Source organism: Hippopotamus amphibius, chromosome 2 (assembly GCF_030028045.1).
Source record: "Hippopotamus amphibius kiboko isolate mHipAmp2 chromosome 2, mHipAmp2.hap2, whole genome shotgun sequence".
Classification (NCBI taxonomy): domain Eukaryota; kingdom Metazoa; phylum Chordata; class Mammalia; order Artiodactyla; family Hippopotamidae; genus Hippopotamus; species Hippopotamus amphibius.
This window is the reverse complement of record NC_080187.1, coordinates 145,178,659-145,198,272: the sequence shown is the minus strand read 5'-3', so window position 1 is coordinate 145,198,272 and position 19,614 is coordinate 145,178,659. Positions and strand designations below refer to the sequence as shown.

At 39.4% G+C, this 19,614-nt stretch overlaps 2 protein-coding genes and 1 non-coding gene across 3 annotated transcripts in view; 1 reads left to right on the top strand and 2 right to left on the bottom strand.

Annotated features, from left to right (window-relative positions):
- Positions 1-1,251: 1,251 nt before the first annotated feature.
- On the bottom strand, positions 1,252-2,237 carry LOC130844534 (proline-rich protein 36-like). The gene is made up of 2 exons (XM_057720730.1): positions 1,854-2,237; positions 1,252-1,761 (listed from the first exon to the last, which is right to left on the bottom strand). Exons 1-2 carry the CDS (start codon positions 2,235-2,237, stop codon positions 1,252-1,254), a joined length of 894 nt encoding a protein of 297 aa, XP_057576713.1.
- HDGFL3 (HDGF like 3) overlaps positions 1,834-19,614 on the top strand; it is a 72,758-nt gene continuing 54,977 nt past the window's right edge. Inside the window, exon 1 of the mRNA XM_057719992.1 lies at positions 1,834-2,363. Coding sequence (XP_057575975.1) covers positions 2,280-2,363 — 84 coding nt within the window. The 5' untranslated portion in view covers positions 1,834-2,279. The remainder of the gene's footprint in view (positions 2,364-19,614) is intronic.
- On the bottom strand, positions 14,530-14,601 carry TRNAV-CAC (transfer RNA valine (anticodon CAC)). Its single transcript has one exon. It is a non-coding gene; the product is annotated as a tRNA-Val (tRNA).

The following is a 19,614-nucleotide window of genomic DNA, read 5'->3' as shown; positions in this document are numbered from 1 at the left end:
GTGCCCATAGGGAGGCAGGACCATGTGGGGAGAGCAACCAATAGCTAAGGGCTTTGGCAGCTGGTCAGAGGGATTTGGGTTTGGCATAAGAGGATATAGGAACCATTCACAGATTCATGAGCAGGGCGTGATGGCATGATGACAGGTACACATGGCCATCCTAGAAGTGGGAGACACATTAGTAAGCTGCTATAGACTGAATGTTTGTATCCTCCCAAAATTCATGTTAAATCCTAATGGCCAGTGTATTTGGAAGAGGGATCTTTGAGAGGTGATTAGTTCATGAGGATGGAGTCCTCATCAATGAGATTAGTGGTCTTATAAAAGAGATCCCAGAGGGTTCCCTCACTCTACTCCCCTCTACCCATGTAAGGAAACAGAGAAAAAACTGTTTTCTGTGAACAAGGAAGCAGGCCCTCACCAGACAACTGAACTGCCTATACCTTGATCTTGGACCTCCCAGCCTCCACAACAGTGAGAAATAAATTTCTGTTGTTTATAAGTCACGCAGTCTACAGTATTTACAGTATTTTGATACAGCAGCCTGAAGGGACTAAGACTTACACAGGCTCTCAAAACAGAAGCAAAAGCACCTAGACTAGTCTACAGTTAGAAAAGAAGAAAAGGTGAACCTGTAGGACTGGTGAGGAAGGGTAAATATCGAAAAAGGAAAATCACCAGATGCAAGTAGTTAGGAAATGCCTTAGTAGATAATGTCAAGCACTATTAAAGTAAACAATCCACAGGAAGTTTAGAGAATTTAAAGCCCCATTATCCGAAGCCCTGCATAAAGGAACAAGAGCAGGGGTTAAAACACACACAATTCTACAGAGCACGTGGGGAAGGCAGATGCTGGAAGAAACTGTAGCTTCTCTAAAAAGGGGAAAGGGCAGGAAACCCTAGAAGAGGGAACAGACACAAACAAGGAGACAAGACGAGGACCACAGAAAGTCTGCTACACTCAGGAGCTGCAGCAGCTGACCTCTTAAAGGTGAGTTTCAGGATGATCAAAGAGGCAGGATGATGAAAGAGGCAGCATTCATTCATCGGGCAGATTCAAAAAAACTCTGTCTAAATGTTGCCAGGATTGGAAACGAGTGACCTGCCAGAATAAGTCCCATTCACAAAACTACAGGCCTATAAGGCCCACACATGGAAAAGCATAACCGCTTACGGACTTTGGAATTATGGAGATCCGTGTTCGAATCCCGACTGTCCCGCTCGGCAAATAGAAAACCTCCGGTGACTGGTTTAATAGCTTGCCCTGGGTAGGTCACACCGCACCGTGAAGGGCAGGCCTAGGGTGAGACCCCAACAAGGTCGCTGACTCCAGAGCGGTGCTCTTGCCAGCAGCCTGATGCTCTGGGTAGCGGGTCCCCTCGCGCGGCCGGCCCCCGGCCTGGAGCGCCTTTGTGCCTCACTCACCCGAGAGCACTCGCGGAAGCGGCCCGCGGCGGGCAGCCGGACGGGAGACCAGTCAGCAGGAGGTGGCCGTGGGGCTGGGGGCGCCGGTGTGAGCGCCCTCGATGTGGCGCGGACGGGTGGGGAGGGGGGCGGCCAGGTGGTGGTGATTGGCTGGGCTGCGGCTAGCAGCTCCGGGCCAAGAACAAAAGAGAGCGGGCAGCAGGCGGCCCCCGGAGTAGGCGCTCCCGCCCGCCCGGCGCGGGCTTCGGTGCTGGGGGAGGACGCACCCACCGCCCGCCTGCCCGCCGAGCAGCCGGGCCGGCGCGCTCTGTTTCTGCACGAAAGCCGGCCGTGTACCTAGGAATTAACCGGCCGGCGCAGGAGGGGAGGGGTGGGGAGCGGGAAGTGGGGTGGTGGGGGGGGGGGGGATGCTGAGCGCGCGCGAGAACAATAATAAGATCGTGTTTGCGGTCGCTGCCCGAGGAGGAATTCGGAGGAGGCGCGAGGCCCGGTGCTCGCGCCGCGCCCGGGAGCCCGGCAAAGAGGCCGCCGGCGGCGGCGGCGGCATGAGGCAGGCGACGCGGCGCCTGTGAGCAGCGCGCGGCAGCGGTGGGGACCTCCGCGCGGACGAGAGCAGGGCGGCCGGGGGTTCCCCTCCCCCGCTGCCGGGCGGTGATTTGCCGGGCCTGCTGCGCCCCCCGCCCACCCCTCGCCTCAGCCGCCGCCTCGCCGCTTCCCCTCGTCGGAGCGGCCGCTCGTCCGCCCGCCCGGCTCGAGGCCCGCGGGGAGCGCGGCGCAGTCCGTCGGCCCGCGGGGGGGCGGCCTCCCGGCATCTTCGGGGCGCCCAAGGACGACCAGGAAGGAGAGCGGCCGGGATGGCGCGTCCGCGGCCCCGCGAGTACAAGGCGGGCGACCTGGTCTTCGCTAAGATGAAGGGCTACCCACACTGGCCGGCCCGGGTGAGTACGGCGGCCGCGCGCGGGCCCGCCCGCCCACCATTTTCCCCTTCATGATGGCGCGCCCGCCCCCTTTCCCCATCGCCTCAGCCCAGAGCGCGGAGCCCGCCGCGAGCGGCCGACCGCGGCCGGGGCTGAGGGAGCGGGCGGCGCTGCGCAGGGAGGACGGGGCCGCTCTGGAGGCGAGGGTTCCGGGCCGCGCCTGCACCGCGCGAGGGCGGCCATCCTTCCGCCCACTTTCGAAGGCTGCTCCGGCCCCGGCAGGCCCGCCGCTGCCTTTCCCCCGGAAAGCCGGTGGTGACCGGGAGCCCGCGCCTCCGGGAAGCGGGCCTGGAGTGGAGGCATCGCTCCGGGCAGGGTCGTGGGTAGACACCGCGGTCCCTGGCGAACGTCGGGGCACGTAGGGGAGCGTAGTGCAAATGGCTGTTGACGAGCCGGCGAGCTTCCGCGGCGTAAATCCTGGAAAGGGGTAGTGGTCACTCAGAGCCAGCAGGAGCCTCTTGGCAGTCATTCATCCGTTTCTCGGTGCATCCTTCGCCATCCAGACTTGTTGAGTTCTCCATGAGAGCGATTCCGGGTGCCCCGCCTGCCCTATCATTGTCTTGGGGTACGTGCATCCCTGGTGCCCATGGTTCTTTTAAACCGACATCAGATAGCCGGGAGCTTGCAGCTTGGCTCTGGCTGGTGGGTCCTGGAAGCTCCTCGTGCCTTTTCACCTCCATATTTGTTTTAGGTCGGATCCCAGACCTTATCCTTGGCCTTTCGCAGCAGTCCACAGTAGCTCTCTCTTCCTAGGTAGCAGGGTTGTCGCTGGGCTCTTTCTCTAGAAAGCATCTGCGTGTAATACATAACATTAAAATCTTTCTGTTAGGCCCTTTGCTAGCATGTGTGCTTTGTGTCTTAAAATAAACCCCTTTTACTTTTATTTTATAACAGTTGGCAGTTAATTGCTTGAAATAACGAATACAGTGGAAAGGAGGGTCAAGGCATGTTGAAGACTATATTGATATCCTTGAGGAATAGAAGTAGACATAGGAAATAGTGGCATAAATATGAGTGCAGGCTCTAAAAATGTTGTATTATATGCAAGTGAAGATAGCAAGACCCCCCCCCCCCCATACACCCATTCACAAAAGGAAGTGACATCATGGGTGGCCAGACTGAAATTTAGTGAAGTTGAAGTAATGGATGGACATAATCGCTTTTTTGCTTTTAGTTTGTCGTGATTGTAAAATGGAAAGAACACTGGGTCAGGAATTGGGAGACCCTGGCATCTGGTCTGGGCTCTGTTATGGGCTAATCATCTCAACTGTCTGAGTATCCATTTCTGCAGCTATAAAATGCTCATCTCTAGGATTTCTTCCAATACTAACAACCTCAGATTTCAAGGGGAAAAAAGCAGTCTTATTCAGATTCGATGAGGCTGTGCAAATAACTTTTCTCCACATCTTTATTGTAGGTTGTCCTTAAATTAGGCAAAGTTTTCATGGTAGAATAATGGGTTATTTTTCATACTACAGTGCCATATTGCTTTGGGGCGAGATTTGTTATTTTAGGAGTCCTTTAGGGGACCCCCCCCAAAATATTTGCCAGGTAAGAAATAAACAGCCATAGGGCACATATGTTTATACATAGTCAAAGTAAATTAAAAGTTCTCATCACCAGTTGGTCATTTTTTTGTAATGCAATGGCATTCTTTAATCTTACCTTTGAAAAATATCTGAGAGTCAAAAAGAAAATAGACTTAAAATTTCATTAACATGTTGCTTGCAAGGGTTGGCCACCTGTGGTAATTTTGAAACAAAAAAGTGCTGCAGGGGTGGTCCTAGTTGTATATTTAATTGTACATAAACTTCCTAAGAGTTATCATTCCAAACCAAGGCAAAATGGAAAATAAAATGAGGAAATAAAGTGAATTACATTAGGTAAGATACAGTAAATACAAGGGAAAAAATATGTGTCTGTTCACATTTAACATGAGCTCCTCAGGGGAAGGACCTAAATCTCTAATTTTTTAAAATATATTATTTTATAGTGAGTGGCATGTTGCAGTTTCCAAAGAAAGGTAAATGTTAGAAAAAGAAGAGATTTGAGTCCCTACTCTTTGTTACAGTTGAATGTGTCAATGTTCTCATTTTATTTTCATCCCAATGTTATGAGATAGTATCCCCACTTTACACCTAGCTATAGCTTTGTAGATGATGAAATTATAAAATTGGGGGGGGGGCTTCTTATTCAAATTTCAAATACTATCACTTGATATGAAGACCATCCCTGTTAGGATTCTATCAATATATGGCCACAAGGAATGAAACAGGAAGAACATGGGGGAGACAAATTTCTTCAGGCTATAGAGAGGAGCTTTCTAATAGTCAGAGCTGGTCCACGTGGAATGGAGAAGTGATTTCTCTGCTGTAGAGAAGACATTTGTTTTGGTCCTAGGAATCCCCTTGTGAGGAATGTAAGCCAAGAGGATTCAGACATCTAGTAAATTTGATCAGATTGGTCTCAGCTTTTGGCTGGGCTTCACACTCTGACCTGGGGTACGTTCTGTAATCTGAGTTTCAGTTTACTAGTCTGTAAAATAGGGATAATTCTCACCTCTCAAATTTAGTGTATGTAAAAGCACTAAGCAGTGGTACTTGAATGTTCCTGCCTTTTTCCTTTTTGAATTTCTAACTTTTCCTCTGTATTACTACACTATTTAAAATTTTCAGTTCTTAAGTAGATCTGTCCAACATTTTATCATGAAAAATTTCAAACATATAGAAAAATTGTACAGTGAACAGTTATATATCTACCACCTAGATTCTACACTTAACATTTTATTCTGCTTGCTCTATCACCTGTTTGTTCACATATCCATCCCTCTACCCATACAGAAGTTCATCTTATTTTAATGCATTTCAGAGTAAGTTGCAGCCATCATTATTTACTCCTAGACACTCCAGCATGTACATCAATAACTAGAGGTCAATATTTTTAATAGATTCTTTTTTTCCCCTTTGAGATAGAATTTACATAGACTGAAACACACTTACCTTAAATGTACCATTCAGTGAGTTTGACAGATATACACACTGGTGTAATACAAGCCCCTACTGGGACACAACAGTACCAGTACCCAAGAAAGTTCCCTTATGCCTCTTCCCAGTTGATTCTTGTCCTTCTCCCTTTTCAGATGTATTATTTTAACATTAAATACCAGCTGGCTGTTTCTGATAGAGTATACTTGTTGTATATGACTTTAAAAACTAGATCATTTATGCCTAAGGATTAACTAGCTTAATACTAAAAAATACTTATGCTAAAACAAGAATCTCTGAAGCCTTTTGATTGTGTACCTTGTTGGTAAAAAAAGTTTGAGCATGCATCTAATATGTGTAAATTTACTTTAAAATTATATGTACATGTACTTTGTACTGTTATATATATTATAAGATAAATACAGAAAGAAACTAATAGGGATGACATGATATAGATGATATTTTATGTTTTAAAATTCTTATTGGCAAAATGTCAGTAGTACTAGATTAAGTTTATATTTTCAAAAGTACTAATTTTGGGAATTTTTTTGCCTACTTCTTGTGAGATCTGACTAGATTGTTACAGTTTTTATCTTCTGAAGAGGTATTATAGAACTGTCAGCTTGGCCATTTCCTCGTTTTCTTGTGCTTACATTAATAGCGTCATCTTTGTAGGACTCCTTTAGCCACTTGTTCATTTAGCAAGAATTCTGTTAGAAGTAGATGTTCCATAATTCTATTCAACAGAATAAGTCACAGTATGCCTAAAGTGAATAAATATAACCATGTAAATAAGCACACTGGTGTTAATTGATGTGTTAAATATTAGTAAAATTTACTTTTTAGGTGAAAGAATAAGAAACTAAAATAGAAGTTGTACTATTTTCTTCTCAGACCCCCTAAAATCGTCTTGTGTATCCCCTGAGGTGTGAGAACTCTGCTTATCTTACCCCTGCTCTAAAAGATGGAAAAACAAAAAACAATACAAAAAAAAGTCTTAAAGCTCTTGTGTTTCAGTTAAAGAGCTTTTTAAAATTTAACTTTATATGAGAACTCTCAAACATTGTTAATAGGAGTGAATTGATATAATCATTTTAGAAAACTGGCCTGATCTATTAAACACATGCCTGTCTTGTGACTTAACACTCTATTCTAGGCAGATACCCAAGAGAAATGGGTGTTTATGTCCACCAGAAGACTTGTATAGTAATGCTCATACGTGGCAGCTTTAACCATAAGAGCAGAAGACTGAAAACAATCCAGATGTTCATCAACACAGGAACGGATAAGCAAATTTGTAGTATGTTTGTATTGTGGACTACTACTCAGCAATAAAAAGGAACAGACTACTGATGTCTGTGAAAATATGGATGAATCTCAAAAATATAAGGTTGAGTGAAAAAAAGCTAGACGCACAAGAGAATACATTCTGTATGATCCCATGACGATCAAAAGCAGCGATAACTGAGCTATAGTGATCAGTTTGTGGTAGGTGGAGGTGGTGGTGGGGTTATTGACTGGTGGTAGGAGGCACTGGGGATGTTCTGTATCTTGATCTGGGTTTGTACATATGTAAAAATTTATCAAGCTTGCACATGGGGATTAATGCACTGTTATGTGTATATTGCCTCAGTTTAAAAAAAACACACACACACTTTATATGAGGTAGAGAAAAAGAAGAATCTAATACTTCAAGCTTCTTCATGGATTGAATTTCACCATTCTTTGCTTTCAGTGAGAAATTTTTTCTTTTAAGGCTTCAGTCCTATAGAGTTGCATCTTCCTGTTCCCTTTTGACTATTTTAAAAACTTCATTTACTACTTCACAGCTTTCTCTTGAGGCTTCTTTTTAGTTCTGGAATCTGTCTCTTTCTTTTGTTTGACTGCACTAGAGTCTTTCTGTTCCTTTCATACTAAATCATTCATTGCTCATCATATTTTTGATCTAGTGCTCAACCTCTCACTTGTTAAAACTTAAGAATAAAGCATTTGACTTATCCCTTTATGACAGTTCAAGGAGCTGAACTCATTGAACTTTTATTGAGCACCTGCTGTATGTAAAGCACCGTGCTAGGTGTATTTTTTCATTTTTCTACCAACAGATTAAACTTGCAGCAATTTAAATACATTATAATTGAATAAAGTGTTTCCAGACCCTCTATTAGTGTAAATACTGGTTAGGAATCCTCAGTTTCTGATCCATAGCACTTCTCACTTTTTTTGCTTTTGACAATAAACTGCTAGACTATGAACCTTTATTTCTGGAGACTAGGCTACATATTTTCAGAGAATCGGTTGAGACTTAAATTCTTTCTAATCGCAAAGAAAAGTAAGATGTTTACAATCTTTATTACTTTGTCCTGAGTCCACAGAAGTCCATCATTAGTTCATTCCTCAGGTAGAGTGGCACTGGCTCACTCAGCCTTTCCCTGAGAGACTATATTCGCATTGCCAAGGAACTGGCAAACTCTCATTTTCTTCTGCTTAACCCTGGGAGCAAATGGGCTACTTAAACTCTCAATACCAACATTTACATTTTCCATTGCAACCAAGTGAATCTGTATTTCTGGCTTATCCCCTTTGGAATGCCCTAATGGCTACTTGTTGCCCCATGATTTGAAAAATAACAGTTTTCTCAATTCCACTATATGAGTTTGTGTTTGATTCTTTTGGAAAATGACTGGTGATTTAAAATGATAGATGGCTTTGTTAAAAGTGTCTGTTAGCATTAGAAAAACATTATAGACTAATAAGTGTAGTAAGCATAATAGAGGAAGAGCCCAAATATTCCTGTTTATTGAAGAAATATCTTCTATTGCAGAAGAGTCTCTAGATGTTTGATGAAAATATAGTCCACTTAGTACAGTTATTAGTCCACTGCAAAAAGGTTTCTTAATCATTTCAAGCAGTACTACTGAAAGCATGGGCTGTGGACTGTTACCTGTCAGTGAGAAGATAGATACAGAAATTGAGGGCAAGAGTTTAGAAACTTTTTTAGCAATTGGGTAGAGTAACTTCTTGTTTGTGAATCTGATTTTAAAATGAGGTTTGTATTCTTATGCTTTTTAATTTTAATTTTCTAATAATTCATCTTTAGTGTATTTTATTAAAATGTCTGTAAGTAATTAGAATTTTTTAAATTGCTCCTTCACCAGAGAATAGAAGTACTGACTATAGAGGACCCTTTAAAGTCAGTACTATACCTTGCACCAAAAACAATTTGCTCATACTGTAAATTATTTAAACTGTCTTTATTTAAAAGAGCGAATGGACTGAACTTCATATTATATATTAATTTCACCTGTGTAACAGTTTTATTACACAAGTAATAATGTTCATTGTAGAAAGATTAATATCCCTAGATATACTTATAAGCATCATGAATATGCACCTATATGTGTAGGTACATAGTTTTTGTAATGTATATAGTTTTGCAACCTTTTCCCCCCACTAAACACTATATCCCCATAAGAGAACTAAGACTTAGCTTAAGAAATTCACTTAAAGACAACTTATTAAGTGTCTTAATCCCAGACTATTAAGAATGCCACAAGAACACAAGGAATGTGATGTCAGGTTAGGTAAAGAAGCATTCGGAGGTATGTACGAAGACCATACATACATGTGTGTTTGTAGGGCCCACAAGTTGCTGTGAAGCTTGAAATCTTCAGTCAGAGAACATTTACTATTATAACATTTATTATGTTATTTTTAGTCTGTATCTCTTTGAAAGCACTTTGATACAAGGCACTATAAAAACAAATATTAGCTGTGTATTTAAAGAAAGCAGAGACCCATTAAAATCAATTCTGAATGAATAGCATGGTGTTGACTTAGTGTAGGTTCCAAAATCTTTGTGTGTGAGAAAACACATCTACTTTGAATATCAGGTAGGGTAGTTATGAGCGTTACTGGTTCAGTAGAGCCTAGAAGCTACATCATAAGAACTACTACTAGTCTGTGTAGCTTCTTGCCAATATACTGCATTCCCAGTCCCTATAACAGCATTTTTCTATGTACAGTATATCACTGCCATGTGTATACATAATCTCCTTTCAGCTGATTAAAATAGAGGCAGTAATTGAACTTTTCTATTATAGCTTGTTACTTGATAAGAATTTGCTGTAGTTAGGTAAGTAGCATCTGTATGGTTACAGAGAGCCACGTAGAGGTAAAAAGAGTGAAATAACCTAATGATTGGTGAGCTAAACCTTTAGAATGACATCCTCCAGATTTCTGAGCAAGACTTCCTGCCATATAGGGAAAGACAACTAGACCAGGAGTTAAAAGATAAGCCCCTCATTTCACCACTGTCTTGGTTTGTTAGGTTTGGGCATCTTTTTTTATTACAACCTCTTTGTAAAACAGGGAGAGTGATAGTTCTTACTCTTGCCCTTTTTTCCTAGTAATCAAATGTGAAAATATACATGAAGGAAGTGTTTGCTAATTAAGTACCTAATAATTACCTCCTAAAAACACCAGACCTAGTAAAGTCTCAGTAAATGCTTCTATGGTTTGGCAGGTGTGTCTTTCAGCAGTTTCCTTGTGACTTTATAATAGTGATTTGGCTCTAGGCTCTGGGAGTTGTGGGGACTTTCCTTTAATATTACCCCTCCTTCAGATTTCTGAGTGTGATGTGCCTTCTCTAGAGGTTCCACATAGCTTCAGGATTTGGGGGTAAACTAAGCTGGACCGTGTTGGCAGAAAAAAAGGCTCTATGAATCAACTACTCTTCCCACTTGATCACTGAAACTCAAGCTGTGAGTGGATTCTCTTAAGTCTGTTTGTAGAGTCTCGAAGGCTTCCCAAAAGTGAAGGTACTGTGTCAAAGTGGACTAGGTAATTCTTACTAACATAGTAGTAACTTCTTAGTTTCTATCAGAATATGTTTAAAATGAGAGTTGTTGTTAAGTGATAGGTTCGTTTAGGTTCAGTAGTGGTTAGCAAATATAAAAATGAGTTTCACAGAAGATTGAAAAACTTTTATGTAGGGAAAAAGTAGAAAAAATAAACTCATGGCTTTAGATCTCTTTTTCCTTTTTGTCACTGAAGTAGAACTTTTGTACTAATGACATCTTTAATTTTGGAGGAAGTGCATATTTAGAGGGAGCAGTATTATAAATTCTCAGTTCATTTTTTTTGGAGTTAGCATATGTTAAATGGATTGAAAATTAATTCCCTCTAGACTTCTGTTTGACTTTCAAAATGAGACCAGCTAATTTCAAACAAGGCATAACTGTTCTTATCTCCTTTACCGGACTGCTACATGAGGATTAAGTCAATAATTTTGAAAAAGTATTTAGATCTTGGAAATGAGTCATTGTTGCTGATTGATTCTGTTGCAGTTTACTGGAGTGGCTTTCAAACTTTTTTTTTACTGTGACAGTAAGAAAGAAGTATTAATTTCATACACACACACTAGAAAAAATTTTCACCGTATCATACTATATGTGATGCATCCTGATATTTTTATATTTCATTTTGTATAAAATCAGGTTGTAACCTACAAAATCAATTTCACTACTTATAGTTTGAAAAGCATGGGTCTGGTCTATTAGGCCAAAGGGAAATTAATCTATGTGAGTTATATGTGTTTATATGGAACAGCAGTTGAATTTTTGAGATGAGTTAAAAAGACCTGAGCTTTTTATTATGCTGTAGCCACAGTCATACATGAAGATCACGTGAACATAAGAAATGAAAGTTATATTATGTTAGGTCATTTAACCACCCCGGCCAGTATTTTCCTTGATCTCCAAAGGTATACAGATCAAATATTTCTACTCTCATTTTCCTTCTAATCTTTGAACTGCAAATATACCTGCAACTTTCTTGAAGCTAATTATAGTTTCATACATATGGCTTGTTGAGGGTAATAAGCTTCATACCATTGCTAGGTGGTCAAGTATAAACACTGTGTGACCACCTAGTGTTCCCTGGCTGATAATATTGAGGTTCTGGGGTTTTCTTGGGTTTGTAAGACTAGACTGTGGAGGTATCAGGCTATCTATGACTGGGGTTTGATGGGCTTTTGTTAAGTCCAGAAGACTTATAGGTGGGGTAGGTTTGTGATACCCTCTGAGGTGGATGTAAAGTCATGGGACTAACACATTTCTGATGGTTCTGTTTTTTTTTTTTAATTGTTTTATTTATTTATTGGCTGCATTGGGTCTTTGTTGCTGCACACAGGCTTTCTCTAGTTGTGGCGAGCAGGGGCTACTCATTGCAGTGGCTTCTCTTGTTGCAGAGCACAGGCTTTAGGCACATGGGCTTCAGTAGTTGTGGCACACGGGCTCAACAGTTGTGGCTCACGGGCTCTAGAGCGCAGGCTCAGTAGTTGTGGCGCACGGGCTTAGTTGCTCCGTGGCATGTGGGATCTTCCCAGAGCAGGGCCTGAACCCGTGTTCCCTGCATTGGCAGGTGGATTCTTAACCACTCCACCACCTAGGGAGTCCCGGTTCTGTATTTTCTTTACAGTCACTTTTGTCCAATGAAAAAGAGATTTCCTTGCTACTATTAGATACAGCGGTCTCAGAAGAGACAATCAGATATTGATGATAATAAGGCACTCTTCAATTTCTGAAAAAGATATATTTCTGAAGACTTATAGTAAGCACAGTTTTATATCTCACATCTGGCTCACTGACTCACACAAAATAAGTACACTTCTACTGGAAAATAGCCCCACTATACTAGGTAAACTATCTGGAAACAAAAGGGATAATACTAGGGTAATCTTTGTGTTAAGCCAGGTATTCAAGAACTCTGGTGGTTCCCTTCTCAGCGTTTTGTCACTGCTGTTGTTTACTGACCCTTTCTCGTGCTAGGTGGGGTGGCAGGGGAAGAACAAAGCCTTTGATTGAGTTAGGAAATTTGATGGTCTCCATTGTTCGTTTTTAATAAGCTCCTTGTCTGGGGCAAAGATTTATTTAACTATGGGGGATCATGTCACCCAGAACAAATGTGTCCTTTGTTTTTAATATTGTCATAAAAGCAAATTACAGAAGTAGGGCAGCTCAGCAAGAGCAGGCGGTTAGAGAAGTTTGTTGAAGTGAAATAGAGCTGATGATGACCAAAGACTCCTCCTTTGCGCTTTTCATTCAATATTATTGTAAACTCTAAAGAATAAGCCCTTGACCTCTCCATTTTCTCTTGGAATCCCAGCTCCCTCCTGGCTTCACTCCTTCCTTATCCAAATTAGACCTACATGATTACTTGAACTGCTCTCACCCCATGCACGCTTTCATGCATTCACCCTACAAACTCCTACTGAGACCAGCTAGACATAATCACAAAGGCATGCTCCAGGATTAATTTCACTTAGATCCTCAACACTGCTCATCACTCCTTTTACTTGACTTGGGTCAGCTCCTTGTCCCTCCTGCTCAGGTGTTAGTAGATGCTTTTACTACCCTCTTCCAACTCAACTTCTTTCCCCTTATTTTCAGAAAATTATTTTACTTTCATATTTTATATGTTCATTTTCAAGGTGCAGTGGAAGAGCAGGAGCTTTGTGGGCAGATGAAACCATGTCTGCTTACTGTCTATCCCTCAGCAGATGAATAACCTTGGGTACCTTATCTCTTTGCTTTGATGGACTGTAAAATGGAGACAATAATGCCTTCTTTTCAGGGTTATTTCAAGGATTTTGAACATAAAGAGTCTGAAGTTTAACGGATGATCAAAAAATGTTTATTTCCCTCTCCATCACCTCTTCCCCATCCTCCTTACTAAGACCCTCCCCTTCTTGCTTGACCCCACCCTTTTCCTTTCTTCATTCAACATTCAGCAAATATTTTTGAGCGTTTGCCATGTCCCAGGTAGCCTAATAGATGCTAAGGGTAGAGAAGTGACCTAAACAAAGTTTCATAGACTTTAAGTCATCAGCCTCTTCCCCTCCACTAACTCTTTCTCTTCAGACTGGAAAGAATTACTTCTCCTATCTTTCAGGCACTACGCTCTCTGCTTTCAGTGGGTAGCCAAGCTTCTTTAAAGTCTCTTCTTTACTGTCTCTTTCTCACCCATCTCCCAGACGTCCCCATCACCTGCCAGTTAATAGAACTCATTTCAATCCTAATTGTTGCTTCTGTGGAAATTAACACTGCCTTTAAAAATTCTCTTCCCTTGACTTCCCTCATGAGTTTCTTTTCTTAAAAGATTCTTCTGCTTCTCTAAACATACCTTTACAGGTTCTTCTTTGGCATCAAGCCACCATTCTTTAGACTACTATCTTCTAAACCTCTGTTTCAGGCCCAGACTGACTGACTATTGTGAGCTTCAAATGCATACATCCCTTTACCTACTAGACAGCTCCATCTAGCTGTCCCTCAGATACCACAAATTCATCATCAAAACTAATCCAGAAAAAAAAAAAAAACATTGAAGAAGAATAAATAGATACAGTTGTGGTCCAGAAAAAAGCAACAGATAACAATCATATCTTAATAAAGTTAATAGGTTCAAAAATGAAAAAAAGAATCGATTAAAAAAATGTAGATTCTAGTAAAAAAAATTATTCCAATAATAAAATTTCTAAAAATAAAATAAAAAATAAAAAAAACTCATCCAGCCACTCCTCCCAACCCAAGTATTCCTGTTTTAGTTAAAGATTACTGTTTAGCCAGTTACACCCAAAACAAAGACCTCAAATTATCCTAGATGCTCCTTTTTCTTTGCCTCCAACGTCTTGTTGATCACCTAATGATGTCAAGATGGGCTTTACAAATGGAGGCCTGGTGGTAATTCTGATGGGGAAAAATAATGTGAAATTTGATTTATTATACAGCCCAGGGCAATGTAAGAGTGCTAAACACAAAAGAACCTGAGGCATATTCATGTTGTAAACAGGATGTAATTTCAGCAAAACAGTATGACATTAAATTATTAATTTGGATTTTTGGGTGTCATTTTATTTCTACTTAATATATAAATTGACTTTATAGTGTATTGTTGTAGTAGTAGTACTATTATATTTGTGCACATTTCAGAACATTATGATAAAATTTTATGACAGCTGGGGGCCCACATCATGTTTGTTTTTAATATTTATTTATTTATTTATTTGGCTGTGCCAGGTCTTAGTTGTGGCACACAGGATCTTCTTGTCACATGCGGGATCTTTAGTTGTGGCATGAGGGATCTAGTTCCCTGACCAGGGATGGAACCTGGGCCCCCGTGTTGTGAGCGCAGAGTCTTAACCACTGGACCACCAGGGAAATCACCGCATCATGTTGACATATTCTTTTTTTTTGATTTATTTTATTGAAGTATAGTTGATTTACAGTGTTGTATTAATTTCTACTATATAGCACAGTGATTCAGTTATACATGTATATACATTGTTTTTCATATTCTTTTCCATTATGGTTTATCACAAGATATTGAATATAGTTCCCTATATAGGACCTTGTTGTTTATCCATTCTCTAAATAATAGTTTGCATCTGCTAACCCCAGACTCTCAATCCATCTCTCCCTAACCTCCCTACCCCTTGGCAACCACAAGTCTGTTCTCTAGGACTGTGAGTCTGTTTCTGCTTCATAGATAAGTTCATTTGTGTCATATTTTAGATTACACATATAAGTGATACCATATGGTATTTGTCTTTCTCTTTCTGACTTGCTTAGTATGATAATCTTTAGGTCCATCCATGTTGCTGCAAGTGGCATTATTTTATTCTTTTTTTATGGCTGAGTAGTATTTTATTCTATATAAGCACCACATCTGCATCCATTCATCTGTCGACGGGCATTTAGGTTGTTTCTGTATCTTGGCTATTGTAAATAGTGCTGCAGTGAACATTGGGGTGCATGTATCTTTTTGAATTATAGTTTTCTCTGGATATATGTCCAGGAGTGGAATTGCAGGATCACATGGCAACTCTATTTTTAGTTTTTAAGGAACCTCAATACTGTTTTCCACTGATGTATTCTTTTATTCTTATTTTTCTAAGAATTCTTATCAGGAATGGAAGTTAAATTTTGTCAATGTTAAATTTTGTCAAATTGTAATAGTCTTGTAAGTTTTCTCTTTTGGCCTTTTTATTAATTATATAAGTGTATTTTAAATATTAAATTGTGCTTGTATACCTGGAATACACCTTAAAGTAATCCCCCCTTATCCATGGGGATACATTACAGTACCCCCAGTGGATGCCTGAAATTGTGAATGATACTGAGCCCTGTATATACTATGGTTTTTTCTTATACCTATGTACCTGTGGTAGAGTTTAATTTATAAATTAGGCATGGTAAAATATTAACAATAATAAAAAAATAAAACAGTTATATAAATAGACTATAATAAAAGTTATGTGAATGTAGTCTCTCAATATCTTATTGTATAAATTTAATGCCTTTTCCATCTTAACTAAGCACTTATCATGCACTGTGTCCATAACTTTTACAGTTTGGAGTGCTACAGCAAAACTAGCATGAGTTTCTTTTTCCTTCTTTCCAATTTCCTGGGTAGAAGATTTATTCATACAGTAGATATTAGCAACCTCGGCAAACTATATGTTTTCTTTCCTTGTTAAGATTGAGAACTTTTCACCTTTTCACTTAATAGGAGCACTTCTCAGCTTCTCTTTGGCATATCCAAATTGCCAGTATTGCTACTCTCATGCTTTGGGGCCTTTATTATGTAAAATAAAGGTTCCTTGAACACAAGCATTGCAGTACTGCAACAGTTGATCTGGTAACTGAGATAGCTGCTAAGTTATTAACAGATAGGATATGCTGGACAAAGGGATAATTCATGTCCCATTCTAGGATGGCTTGAGATTTAATCACGCTACTCAGAATGGCATGCAATTTAAAACTTATGAATTGTTTATTTCTGGAATTTTCCATTAAATACTTTTGGACCATGGTTGACCACAGGTAACTGAAATCACAGAAAATGAAACTGCAGATAATGGGGGACTACTGTACATACATTTCTTTTTTTTGTTGCAATATAATTTAGGTAACATAAAATTCACGCATTTAAGTTATACAATTCAGTGGTTTCTATTATTCACAGTGCTGTACAACCATTACTAATTCTAGAACATTTGTATCACCCCAAAAGGAAATGCATATCCATTAAGCAGTGAGTCTTCATCCATCCTTAACCCCAAGCCATGGCAATCACTAATCTACTTTGTCTCTAAGAATTTGTTTATTCTGGATATTTCACTTGAAGATATCATGTAATTTATAGCTAATTATGTCTGGCTTCTTTAATTTAACATAACATTTTTGAAGTTCATCCATGTTGTAGCATGTATCAGTACTTTAGTCCTCTTAATGGCTAAATAACATTCCGTAGGTATTCCACATTTTGTTTATCTATTCACCAGTTGATGGGTTTTGGGTCGTTTCTTTGGGCAGTTATAAATAATGCTCCAGTGAACGTGTACATTTTTTTATGTGGATTTATTGTTTTCAATCTTTTGGGTATATACTTAGGAATGGAATTGCTGAGTCATATGGTAACTCTTTGTTTAACCCTTTGAGAAATTCCCAGACTCTTCTCCAAAGCTGCTATACCATTTTACATTCCATCCAGCCTGATGACCTTGACTAGAACCTCCAGTGCAATGTTGAATAGAAGTGGTCAAAGTGGACATCTTTGTCTTATGCAGGAAACTTTCAGTCTTTCATCATTAAGTATGATGTCAGATGTGGATTTTTCATAGATGCTCTTTATCAGTTTGAGGGTGTTTCCTTCTATTCCTAGTTTGTTGAATTTTTTTATCATGGAAAAATGTTGAATTTTATCAAATGCTTTCCCCACATCTATTGAGATAATCATGTGGTATTTTATCTTTTGTTCTATTAATATGATGTATTACATTGATTGGTTTCTGTGTGTTAAACCAACCTCACATTCTTGGGATAAAACTTCTTGGTCATGGTGCGTAATTCTTTTTATATGTTGCTGGATTCTGTATGCTAATACAAAACAGAATCCCTGACACACGATGGTTGAACTTACAATTTTTTGACTTCATGATAGTGCGAAAGTGATACACATTCAGTAGAAACAACACTTCAAGTTTTGAATTTTGATCTTTTCCCAGGCTAGCGATACGCAGTAAGATACTTTCTTGTGATGCTGGGTAGCAGCAGTGAGCGGTAGCTCTCAGTGAGCGGTAGCTCGCAGTCAGCCATACAACCAGTCAGGCAACGGGGGTAAACAACCAATACACTTAGAACTGTACCCATACAACCATTCTGTATTTCACTTTCAGAATGGTATTCCATACATTACATGAGATGCTCAACATTTTATTATAGAACAGGCTTTGTGTTAGATTATTTGTCCAACCATAGGCTAATATAAGTGTTCTGAGTTTGTTTAAGGTAGGCTAGGCTAAGCTATGATGTTCAGTATGTTAGGTGTATTAAGTGCATTTCTGTCTTAACAATAATTTCAGTTTATGATGGGAAGATCTGCATTTTTGTTGTAGATTTTTTGCATCTATAGTCATAAGTGATTTTGATCTGTATAGTTCTATTTCTTGTGATGTCTATTTCTGGGATCCTGGTATTAGAGTAACACAGGCCTCAAAAAATGAGTTAGGGAGTGTTCCCCCCACTTCTGTTTTTTGAGAGTTTGTGAAAATTGGTATTAATTCTTCTTTAAATGTTTGGTAGAATTCACCAGTGAAGCTATCTGGACCTGAGCTTTTCTTTGTAGGTATTTTTGTTTTGTTTTGTTTTATTGTTGTTTAAACAGCTTTATTGATATATAACTGACATAAAATATTGTGTAAATTTAAGGTGTACAGTGTGTTGACTTGATACACTTACATATTATTATAAAGTGATTACCCTAATAGGGTTAGTTAGCATTTCAGTCACTTCCCATAATTACCATTTCTTTTGTAGTGAGAACATTCAAGTTTTACTCTTAGCAACTTTCAAATCTATACAGTATTATTGTTAACTATAATCACCATGCTGTATGTTAGATCCCCAGCACTTATAACTCGAAGTTTGTATCCTTTGACCAACATCTAATTTCCCCCACCTTCCAGTCCCTGGCAACCATCATTCTACTCTTGTTTCTGTGAGTTGGGCTTTTTTAGATTCTTTGTGGTAGTTTTTTTGTTACTTATGGTAATTTTTTATTACTAATTCAATCCCTTATTATAGGTCTACTCATATTTTCTATTTCTTCTTCAGTGAGTTTCAGTAGTTTGTGCCTTTCTAGGAATTTGTTCATTTTATCTAGGTTATCTAATTAGTTGGCATACAGTTATCCATACTATTCCGATAGTCTTTTTTATTTCTGTAAGGTCAGTAGTAATGTTCTCTTTTTGTTCCTAATTTTATTAATTTGAATTTTCTCTCAGTCATTCTAGCTTAAGATCTGTCAATTTCATTGATCTTTTCAAAGAACTAACTTTTGGTTTCATTGATTTCCTGTATTTTTTTATTGTTTATTTTATTTATTTCCACCCTAATCTTTTTTTTTTCTCCCTTTTATTTGCTTTAAGTTGGTGTGCTATTCTTTTTCCAGTTTCTTAAGGTAGAAGGTTAGGTTATTGATTTGTGATTTTCTTTTTTAATATAGGTGTACACAGCTGTAAGTTTCTCTCTAAGGATTGCTTTCACTGCATCCCATAAGTTTTGGTATATTATGTTCATGTTTTCATTAATCTACAAGTATTTTTAATTTTCCTTGTGATTTCTCCTTTGCCAATTGGTTATTTAGGAGCATGGTAATTTCTACATATTTGTGAATTTCCTAAATTTCCTTCTATTAGTGACGTCTAATTTCATTACCTTGTGGTCAGAGAACGTACTTTGTATGGCTTCAGTCCTTTTAAATTCATTGATGCGTGTATTATGACCTAACATATGTTCTGTTCTGGAGAATATTCCATGTACACTTGAGAAGAATATGTATTCTGCTATTGAGTGGAGTGTTCTATCGATGTTTGTTAGGTCTAGTTGGTTTATAGTGTCTTCTGTTTCCTTTTTGATCTGTCTAGTTTAGTTGTTCTATCCATTATTTAGAGTGTGGTATTGAAGTCTGCATCTATTATTGTTGAATTGTCTATTCTTCTTTCAGTTCTCTCTATTATAGTGTTTTGTCTGATTTCTTTTGCAGCTTTGCTGATTTGGTAAAATGTGTGGTAAGCTTTCCAATTTTTAAATGCTCTAAAATAATTTATATTTAGCAACCAGTTATCAATGACTTGAAAGACCTTAAAACCAATTCAGGCCTTGGATACT

Coding starts and splice junctions, on each gene's coding strand:
- LOC130844534 (XM_057720730.1), bottom strand. CDS start 2,237: ATGCCGGGAGGCCGCCCCCCCGCGGGCCGACGGACTGCGCCGCGCTCC. Junction 1,762..1,853: donor GCAAACACGATCTTATTATT/GTTCTCGCGCGC, acceptor GTTAATTCCTAG/GTACACGGCCGGCTTTCGTG.